Raw genomic sequence first — 11520 nt, forward strand, 5'->3', positions numbered from 1 at the left:
GCAAGAAAGCACATGTTGCCACTTTACTCATTATTGAAGTGCCCTTATGACTGTCAGAGAAAACAGGTAAGATGCTAGGGGAGGCAGAGAGAGAGATCAAAGTGTTTTGTTTACTTCTCTGAAATCCTGTAGTACTGACTATTTACTGTGCAGACTTCTTGATTCATGCTGAAAATTGGAATTCACCCGTGTCTCTCTTTTTCCTGTCTAAGATGCAGATTGGGCACATTTTGTTAACTCCATCAATCCCTGCCCCCACGCATTAGCGCATGCACACGTATACCTAGCCAGTGGAAAAGAAAAAAGAGTTACTCACATTCATCCATTTTACAAAGATTTCCAGGCTGCAATGGGAGGGCTTTACCTCTCCCTGAAGGATGAATAAATAGGTAGCTTTTCTGACAACCTGTTCACAAACTGAAAACTGAGACCAAGGTCTTGCTCTACTGGCACTTATGAGATCCACTCCTGGCAACATGGAGAGAATAGTCATTTGCCTGATGGTCATCTTCTCTGGGGCAGTGGCCCATAAGTCAAGCTTCCAAGGGCAAGATCGCCTCTTTATTAGACTGCGTCAACTTATAGACATTGTTGATCAGCTGAAAAACTATGTGAATGACTTGGTAAGGCCATAGTGGGCACAACAAAATTCAAATAATATTCTTCAGTTACTATAAAAGGAGCTTTTTGACTTATAAAAATAACTCAGAACTAATTTTCTTTTGCTCTAGGATCCTGAATTTCTGCCAGCTCCAGAAGATGTAAAGGTAAGACCAGTTGAATTTGTTTGTGAAAATGCATTTGATAAAAGTTTTTAAATCCAATTAAGGAAGCCATTAACATGATTATTTAGCAATAGACTTAATATCAATGAATTTTGTGGTTTAATAATTAGTTATTTAATAAATACATTTACTATATAGTTATTTCTAATTTGCCCAAATATTCTTTGATTTACTAACAAGCCAACCTATAAAACACTACATACCTTATATGATATATTTTTATCTTCAAGTATGTCTAAGAGTATTCCCAAGTAGTACTGTTGAGACAGAAAAACAAAACTAGAAAATAAATCTATATACTATGATCATTTTCTGAACAATGACCAAGTAATTACATTTTGAGAGTCTGTGCATAAAAGTTCTTGAGCCTTCTTTGTAAATCTATGAAACATAGACACAAATCATAGAAGCAGGATTCAGTTTTTGATAATTAGAAAGGAAGGGAGAAAGAAAGAAAGAAAGGGAGAAAGGAAGGAAGGGTAAAAGGGAGAGAGAGAAAGAAGGAATAAAAAGAGGAGGAAGGAAAGAAAGAAAGAGTAGATTACAGAACAGCATGGAGGAACACTGGTGTGGAAATCAAGGCTATTCTTTAGAATGAAATTCCCATATACCTTGGCCTGAATGGGTCTTGTCTTCGGCCTTTGGTGAGGTCTTTTGAAAGGACAATTTTCAACAACTCATCCCGTTCTCTTAAGCCATTTAAATCCATGAGGTCCCAGGAAGAAGAGGCGTAGCATGTAGTCCAAGAGTACTGTGTGCTGATCTTTCCCTTGGTAACTTCTATCTAGTCTTAATGTTTGGTATCCTGAGGATATAAACGCATTTGGGGGACACAGTTTCACTGTCACAGAGCTTTAACTGCATAAATTAGAATAACTATAAAAGTACTACCAGTAATTAGGACACTACAAAGGGGAGACTTATGAAGATACATTGCAAAGAAAACAATTATCGTAAATGACTGTGTAAAAGTTTAGAAAGTGAATGAGTCACAACTATTGCTTTTCTCTAAAATTCACTCTCTGTCTCTGAACCTAACCACTCTCATTTACTAAGTCCTTTTCTAATAAGGAGCATCTAAAATGAAAGTAGCACATTCAGCTTATTGGAAAGACTTCTTCAAAAAGACTGTTTGTTAATGTCCTAGTTATCCAAACACGTATTTTGCAGCATCTCATGTCCTTTGTCTAACTGCTGTGGTTAGAGTCCTTTCTGGAGTTGCTTAGCTGCAGTCTGTGACTTGCAAAATAAAGATATCCCATTTTCTAACTTGAGTTGATCCAGTGGGTACTCTCTTTATATGCTTTGTTAAAGCAGATGTTTTTTATCTTATAATGACAGGATTTTGTCTCAGTGACATTGTATCTATCTAATAATCAGATCAAGCAATGCTACTATGATACAAGTGAATAATGGTATAACTAAGATTTTTAAGCCATGCTGGCAGGCAAACCCAGGAGAGAAGAAAATAGATCAAGGTCATAGTAGCATTATATCAAGTTTTTTAGGACTTGCATCAAAGCAGAGTCTATATGAGATTTTAAAAGATTAAAAAGTTCAATGAAAATAAATTCATTAAAATGTTGCATATAAATGTTGACAGTGATTATCTAAGGTTGCTAAGGCCTCACCAGGTATCTTTCTTTCTCTTTCTAATTATATAACCAGTGGTGCTCATCTGGTGGTGACTTTGCCCTCTGAGAACATTTGGCATTATCTGGAAAACTTTCTGGTTGCCACAGTTGTGTGTGTGGAGGTTTCTATTGGCATCTAGTAGGTAGAGGCCAGGGATGCTACTAAACATTCTAGAATGCACAGGACAGCCCTAACAACAAAGAATTATCCATCCCTAAATGTCAACAGTGCTACTACTGAAAAACCCTGATAGAAACCTAGCTTGTAAGCGGGACAAAGGTAATTTTACCCCATTGGCAAAACTTCCTAGTGTGAATGGCCAGGGCTTTCTTTGGAAAAAAACTACACAGGTCAAAAGGAAACTGTAAGGAGGCAAGTATTTTCAAATACTCAATTGCAATCAGCAAAGCCAAGTGCACCTACTTGCAAAAGCAGCACTTGACTGTTCTCTGGCTAAAGAGTGGTTACTCTCGCTTTTGATTTCCTTACTGCTTCCTCTATTCTGCAAAACTAATGCTTCCAGGTGTTAAAGGATGAGGGAAGCAAAGCCTTGCCCTCTGAGTCTGCAAGGCACAGCAAAGGAAAGCAGTGGCTCTGCTCCCAGATGGTGGTGCTGCACATGAACTCAGGGTCATCCTGATTGACAGGGCACCTGCAGCAGCTTGAATCAAGATTAACCTCTCTACTCCCTGCCTCAATGCATCCTTAAAGCAGTTAGCAGGGCAGCTTCTCTGCTTCTTTTCCTGTTTGAGGCTGCCTTTGGTGTGCATCTGAAGCCGAATCCAGCAGCTGTTTGTCCTGGACCACAGATTGCCAGGGACAGCTGTGCTGCTTGCAGAAAGCACAAAGCAAAATTCCACTGTGTACTGACACAGGTGAGCAAGGAAGCGCGGTAGAGAGAGCACAGCCGCATCAGTAGGAGCATCGGCGTCCAGATGCCATTCAGAGGCATTCAGAAAGGCTTTCTCAGGTGCAAAATCTTTGCTCACTTGTCTTGACCACTCTTGGCAATACTGTCTTGAGGGAGTTCATTTCGTAGGCCCCTACACTTCTTTGGAACCTAATTTTCTTTCAACATACACATGTTAATGTTAACTCAGCAAAATGGGCCTCTGTGAGAAATGCTGGTTTCTCAGATCATCACGGATGAAGCAGTTAGTGTTTTCAGTTTCAGCTGGAAAATTTACCTCTTTAAATATGAATATTATTTTTTTCCAGTAAGTTAAGCCGGTTGTGGTCAAAAAGAAGAGAAAAGAAAAAACTTCAACAAACATGAACATGTGGTTTTCAAGGAAAAAAAAGTGCTATAATTAACATTTATAAATAGTTTCTATTAAATAAGCATTTTGGCAAACATATGTAAAGGACATTATTTCACCCTTATGACAGGCAAGCAGCTCTGATATAAGGAAACCAGATAAGCTGGTTTTCGGCTTGTGGCTACGTATGCAAAGCAAATCTGACGGGGTTGTGTCTTAAAGGTGCATGATATTAACCAACATTCATATTGGGTAAGCATATAGGCTGGAAAATGCAAAGCAGGCCAGATGCTATTTTCAGCTGATTGTCCATGGGAAGATTCAGGTAATATTGTTGTATATATGATGGGCCTTGTAGGAACTGAGAGAAGTTGCAGCTTCTGGATACATGGCAGTAGCTTCATGCACATTGGTGAAATGAAGATATAGCAACTTTGTCGGGGGTGGGGGAGACCAGCATCATATACAGACATTTGCTGAAAGAAAAAATTAACCTGAATACAAGTTCTCAGATCAGTGTGAAAATGATTCCACCAAGTCAGTATACATTGTGTTCTTCCAGTAAATTCCACTTCACTTTCAGTTCAATTTCTAAGATTCTGGTTTATTCACTAGCCACTGGTTATTTGACTAAACCAAGAATCAACTTTTTGATCCATGATCTGCCCAATTCCCCATGGTCTGAGACATTATTCTTACTTTATAAGGGACAGTCTTCCCTCCCTTGTGGGTGTGGGGGTGGAGAGGGCACATCTCAAATTCTATTTCTCAACCACTTGATTCAGGAAGATCCCACCGTGACTGACTTGAAAGTGTGAATGGGATTTTAGAAAAGTCACACATGGTCTACGGCAGGTGGACTCTATCTTAGATGTGGAATGTACCATCTGAGGTAGGCACCCACTTCATTTCCCCAAAGGAGGGGTTTTAAACTCACTTAATTAATTTGTCCACTCTGCAAATATTTGTTGAGCATTCACTAGCATTCACTATGCCAGGCATTGTACAGGAAAGGTGTTGTTCAAGACATATATGTCACTATTAGAAACTCCTATGTACATTGAAGACAGACAAATGAAACAATTTTTAATCAGACTACCATAGCATAGGGGCTTCCCTGGTGGCTCAGATGGTAAAGAATTTGTCTGTAATGCAGGAGACCCAGGTTTGATTCCTGAGTTGGGAAGATCCCCTAGAGAAGGAAATGGCAACCACTCCAGTATTCTTGCCTGGAGAATTCCACGGACAGAGGAGCCTGGTGGGCTACAGTCCATGGGGTCACAAAGAGTCAGACATGACTGAATGACTAACACACCATAGCATAATTCACCCAAAGCTGCCACAAGCCATAATGTAACTCTTAGAGTGTCACAATTTTTAAAGTGTGTTCTACAACCAAACTAACCCTCCCAGAAACACCAAGAGTTCTGCCCAATACTCAAACCTCAAAATGACATTAGGAAGATAGAACTGTGGCAAAGTGAGGCTCCATCTTCTTGTCTGTGAGACAGGGAAGCGTCCTCTCGCCCCTAACATGGGGGAATTTCACATGATAAGAGTCTCCTCTTCAGCCCAAAGATTAAGTAGGACAAGAATAATTCCTCATTTGTCTGCTGAAATGAATGTGATCCAAGGCACTGCAGGAAAAAAGGATTGGGAAGGTAATTTTTACTTTCTGAATTACTTTCATTAACCTGCACACAAATAATTTCTCTTTCAGAGACACTGTGAGCGGTCAGCTTTTTCATGTTTTCAGAAGGTTCAACTAAAGTCAGCAAATAATGGAGACAACGAAAAGATAATCAACATATTAACTAAACAGCTGAAGAGGAAACTACCTGCCACAAATGCAGGGAGAAGACAGAAACATGAAGTAGTAAGATGTCGTTTGTCATCTATCTTATTTGTACTTATTAACTATATCTATTACTTTACACAATTTCACACACACACACACACACACACACACACGCATACACACGCAGCCAGAGCCTCCAGTGCCTTCCTTCCAGTTACATGTTACACCTTATCATATAGAGTGTTTTGAGAAGTGAAATCACCTCTTTTTAGTCCACAGACCTGAAAGTACTAACAGCCAATTAGAACTTGCTAATGGTCTCTGGTAGCTGAAATAAGTTAATATAGCTTTCTGAGGTGAGGAAGTCATTAGGCAGAGGATCCAATTGTGACTTAAGAATTAAAATATATTCTCCTCTCATTATATGATCACATATAACTTGCAATTTTATTAATAAGAGCTAGACCCTAGCTTTCCTACAAGAAAAGAGATAGCCTTCAAGACACCAGGATAAATCTCAATCTCTGCCTTCCTCTTTTAAAGAATATTACCATTCTATATAATTGCAGAGTCAGTGCTACATTTAAAGTGATAGACCCCATTATTTGGTTAGGGAATTTCAATATTCCCTACTTTTTGGGGTCCTGAGATCCTTTTGTATATTTCCTCATATGCCAACTCATGAGCAATGCTGATAATCTCATGAGTAATTCAAGCACTAATCAAAACCAGTGGATGAACACACAAGATAAATTACTAGAATTTTTTTTCTCTCCCTCTTCTAGGGGATTGCACGTGTGAGCAAATGAACTCTTAATTACAATATCAAAATGATTTTTATTTCCTTTGATTGCTTGGCAAGGTTAGAATGTGAAAAGTATCTCTCCAAAACTTTTCTCAGGAAGACAAGCGCTGAGCCTGTCTCTGAAACAAATATCAAAGAAAGAAAACGGTAGTACTGGCACTGAACTTAGAGCTACCCAGTGAAGCACCTTCATCTGAATGATGGGAAAGCGAGACCAAGGACGTTAAGTGACTTGTCCCAAGCCCCACACATACTAAGGGCCAGAATGAGAATTAGAACTTAAATCTCTTATCTTTCAAATATCTCATACCACAACATCAAACTGGCATTAGAGATGCTCAATGGCAAGCAATGGTCTGGTGTCTGGTATTCCAATAGGAATAGGATAAAAAACATAAAAAAGATGTTTTTTAAAAAGAAATATAAGTGGGCAATACACATATAAAGGATTGTTTAATCTCCTCATGAACAAATAAATGCAAGTTAAGAAAAGAAATCCTATTTTTTTCCAATTAAAAAATTTTAACAATGCCCAATGATGGTAAGAATATTCTATATGAATAGAGATAAAATAGTTTAATAATGTACTTTAAAAGCCTTAAAATATTTTATCCTTTTAACTTAATTTATTAATTCTACTTTTAGTAGTTTATTAAATAAAATAAAGTATATGAAAAATTACTCAGAGATGTTCACTGCAGCACTGTATACAATAGTGAAAAGTTAGGAGTAATTTATGTGTCCAAAAATAGTAACACTTCAATTCTATGTATGAATACAAAGCAACCATTATGGGGTATATTTTTGAAGAATATTTAATATGTAGAAAATGCTTGTGATATGTTAAGTGTAAAAAAGGCAAATTAATAACCAGTGTAAACATAAATGTGAAGAAAAAAATTACCAGGAGGACACATATCAAAATATTGCAGTTATTATCTCTGAGATTAGGATGTCAAGTGATTTTTCTCACTGTTATTTTCTGAACTATTTCATGCATTTCTCAAATTTTTTTCAGTGAACATGATTTGTATCTCTAATTGGAAAACATAAAATTTGAATGAACATTTTATTTATATAGGAAAAACGTCTTAGAGAAAATTATTATTCTTTCATTGATTTCTAGACATGTCCTTCTTGTGATTCTTATGAGAAAAAACCACCCAAGGAATACCTAGAAAGACTGAAATCACTCATCCAAAAGGTATATAACAAATTACATTTGATTTTCTATTTCATCCTTACCCAGATGGCGTCTTAAGTTGAGGTTACTCATGATATTCTATTTTCACAGATGATTCATCAGCATCTGTCCTAGAACACATGGGATATGAAGGTTCCTGAAGATCTCACTTGAAGCCAGACACTATATTGCATACTTTAACACAGCCATGAAACTCACTTCTTGGTATTCCAAGTGGACAAGTACAATGTATAAGTGATGGGGGGAACACTCAGATGTGTGTTCAAGGTCAGGATTATTTCTCCAAAATCACTATGCAGTACTTCGGTTTGATCTACATGCTCTGTTTAGTCAACTTGAAAAAATTTTCTACTCAATTTGAGTCTGATTTCTTATGTTATAGATTTCTATAGCTTCTAAAGTTTTTACTTTATCTTACTGCTCACCTATGACACTTCTTGGAGAAGCTTAAAAATTTTAACCAAAAATTCAGTTTGGGAATTTGTTGATCTTATATTAACCTTGATCTTGATTGCAAAAAGAATGAGGTTTCTGATGATCAGAACTTAAAAGGTGTAATACCTTAACTCAATCTGAAAAATACAGAAGCATAGGGTGAAAATAAAAGTTGAAGCCTTTGTACTTTTAAGTGTTTAAAATCGATATCTGACTGTTTAAAATAGATATCTGAAGATGTTTTCTTTTTTTTAAATCTCAGAATGTCTAACATATAAATATATGATTTATTTATGTACTTGGGGGATAGCTTTACCCGATGGCTCCCAAAGTTTTGACTTCTTCATTGGAATCTGTCAAAAATATTTTAATACTATACATATGAATGTATTTACGGGATAGACTCTTCTGGACTTTTTCCCTCTAAATGAGTATAATAGTACCTTCCCCAACTCAAGTCCCTTTATAAGTTAACATTCTAAGCCTTTGGAAATGGCAATTAAAATCGGACATACGTTAGATGGTCTTCTGGAACTAAACAGAATTTTAAAAAATCTTGTAGCTCACTTCTTAAATTGTTATAAAGACTATATGGGAGTGAGCTTATAATACCAAATGTTTGTTTCCTTCTTCCTTTCTTTCTGCTTTTTAAACAGACAGACATTTTGTGTTTGTATGCTCTGCATAAGGCAAATTCAGTCACCTATACAAAGTTGAGATCAGAAGACAAATCAGGAGTCCAGGACTCCTAGTAGAAAACAGACTTTTGCATAAGCATTCCAATCTTTACTATCAGTCATGGGTAGTGAAAACAAGCAACCTGCTCTAACTGCCATTTCATATCAAGTCCAACAGTTTATTTAAATATAAAGTTAAAAACGCTAGAAAAATTTTCACTAGAATGTTATAAGCTATTTGAAAATCTCTTATTGTTAAAGTAGCTGTGAGTGTGCAAGAGGACATTGTATGGAAAATGCTTTACACTCTTAAGAAGAAAATGATCTACTTAAAAATATTTTTTGGACAAGTATAGATAATTTATGGTTCTAAAATGTATGTTAGGAATCCGTATTTCATCAACTCTCAATGAGATGTGTGATCATCAGAAACAGGGTGTTCTGTTTTAAATTTTTAAAATGTTATTACAAAGAAATCATATGCATTGTGATCATAATACGCATGTAAAGCCTGCCTCAGCATCAGGCCAGGTTGTTGGGAAACAGTGGAAAGTGTTAGCATGAATTTGACTTGGGAAAGATGGAGTCCTTATTTCTAATTTCTGGCTTTATAGTTGTTGGTTTCTTTGACACTGTGATTTTATATTTAAAACAATGTATTTATTTTGGTGTGTTTACTGTTAAAAATCTCTGCTTTAATCCTTTTGACCAGAAATTCTACCTTAAAAGCAAAAATAATTTAATGGGGCGAGTTTTAAACTGAGTTTAAAGATTCAGGTAAAGATCCTGGCAACATCCCAAGGAAAGCAGTGCATCAGAATATACAAGATGAAGAAGTGAGACTCAAACTGCTCCATCTTCACTACTCTGTGTCCAAGACCAGCCCTCCAAAAGGATCTGGGGCTGACCTGTCACAATTGCTGTTCACCTATGGATGGTGGTACAGGAGACCTGAAATCTCACTGGATATGAAGTTATGGTCACTTGCTTAAATTGTTTTGGTTCCCATCTCTTTATCTGTACAATGAGGGTGTTGGACTTAGTCTCTAAGGAATATTCTATCTTTTTTGAGCTTTATATGTCTATGAGTCTCTAAAGTTCTGGATACTCTCACAGGAACATCTGACCACAACTCTGAGTAAAACTTTCTACTGAACCGATCATTTGTTCAACATTATTTCAACAGCGTTTTTAGCAACACTTGCTGTAGGAACAAGGGATATGTTAAAAAAAAAAAAAAACTGGGAAAGAAGGAAAAAAGAAGGGAGAAAGAAAGAAGGCAGGAAGAAAAAAGAAAGGTTTCTCTAGGTCATGGGGGTTCGGGGAAAATTAATCATGACTTTTACTATTTTAGCTGAAAGTGTCTTCTTTGGACACATAAAATTATAGCATTATTATTCTATATTATTGCTCTGTTGTATTATTACATTTGCATCTGAAAATTTAGCTTTAATATGAATTATGTACTTTATAATTTAATGATTATTTATTATATATTTGGTTTTAAATGTTTATGTTCATGGCTTCTTATTTAAGACCTGGTCATATTAAATACTACCCAGTCAGTACAACTGTCTTTTGTGATTCCCTGGAAACCTGTAATTTAAGTTTCAGTAGAAAATAAAAGATGATCCTTAGTTTCTGAGAGCATGACGTTTTTACACGTATGTAATAAAGACAATCTTTTCTCCTTACATACTTTCACTGAAATAGGACTTTCTACTTCCTGTCCCTACTTCAGGGACACCACTTCCTGTGCAGCTCTCCAAGAGCAATTGAAGATATCCTTCCTAACGCCTATTGCACGCATATTCTTGCACAAAACTCATTTCTCCTTTGAAGTTTGTCCCATCTAGCTTTGCTGTCCCCTTACTTTTTATTGATGATTGTCAACTCCTGAACACTCCTCCATGTTCACCGAGGACTCAGGCATGTTCTGTTCCTGAATCAAATTTATTCCATCACCCGGGGTGACTTCAGTGACCATAAGGAGGATTCCACCAACACTATAGCTTCCCAGAAACTTGAGTACCTCAGTTTCAAACACGGGCATCTTTTACTCTATCATCAGATCATTCCCATGGCCAGGTACCAGACTATATAGCACTTGGAACCAGTCTCTGTCTGAAATCTTTATATATAAAACTCCATCACCTACTAGTCTCTTTGCTTTCAAACTGCCCTCCTTCTACTAATGTGTCCTGAGACTTAACATGATAGCCAGGCCTTCACCCTATTGATTCTCTCAGTTTATTTGTTCCCCTCTTTTCCCACTGAAGCTGGGCCCCTGTCAAACCCTTGAACTTCAGACCCAGCAGCACACACGATCTCATTCTTCTCAAGGACCTGCCTACAAACTCCCTACCTAGATGTCTGTCTTGCTTCCCTAATCCAGCTTCAGACAGTGGCTCTGGCCCCTTACCTTTGGAGACCCTCATAAACTCCCCTATTTGGCTTACTGAAGTCACTTCTCCACTTCACTTTCAGCTCGAAACATTCACCTGCTTTCAGCGTCTACCTCCATCTACTCTGTGGGCATGGCCTCACCTCATGTGGAAAAGGGAGGTTTGGGTATTCATGTAAAGTCAAGCTCACTCAAAGACTAGTCTACCCATGTGTCTAGAAATCTCATCTCCTATCCACTTCAAACCATTATCATCTGATTTCTACCCAAACCACACATTACCAGTGTATCATTAAAACTGTCCTTTCTCTGCTCAACAATGACCTCCAAATTACCCAGCTCACAGATGTGTCTAAATCCTTATTTTATCTGATCTCATCGTGGGCTTTACTTCCTTTGATTACTCTCTCCTTTCCCTCTTTGACTGTGGAGGCTGCTCGTCACCCTCCTGCTTGTTTGCCTCTCTGACCATATTCTCAGTGTCAGTTGTCGGTTTGCTTTCCTGTGACTCTGCTTGG

General features: G+C 37.3%; 1 protein-coding gene across 2 annotated transcripts; it reads left to right on the forward strand.

Annotated features, from left to right (window-relative positions):
* Positions 1-318: 318 nt before the first annotated feature.
* IL21 (interleukin 21) lies at positions 319-10223 on the forward strand. 2 transcript variants are annotated; one of them, XM_010860276.1, is made up of 5 exons: positions 319-623; positions 732-767; positions 5400-5555; positions 7409-7486; positions 7577-10223. In XM_010860276.1, exons 1-5 carry the CDS (start codon positions 456-458, stop codon positions 7598-7600), a joined length of 462 nt encoding a protein of 153 aa, XP_010858578.1. In that variant the 5' UTR covers positions 319-455; the 3' UTR covers positions 7601-10223. The 2 variants fall into 2 exon arrangements, with proteins under 2 accessions (XP_010858578.1, XP_010858577.1); XM_010860275.1 differs by lacking the exons at positions 7409-7486; positions 7577-10223 and having other exon boundaries at positions 5400-5749.
* The last annotated feature ends 1297 nt before the right edge of the window (positions 10224-11520 follow it).

This window comes from Bison bison, unplaced genomic scaffold (assembly GCF_000754665.1).
Source record: "Bison bison bison isolate TAMUID 2011002044 unplaced genomic scaffold, Bison_UMD1.0 scf7180017864465, whole genome shotgun sequence".
Lineage (NCBI taxonomy): Eukaryota > Metazoa > Chordata > Mammalia > Artiodactyla > Bovidae > Bison > Bison bison.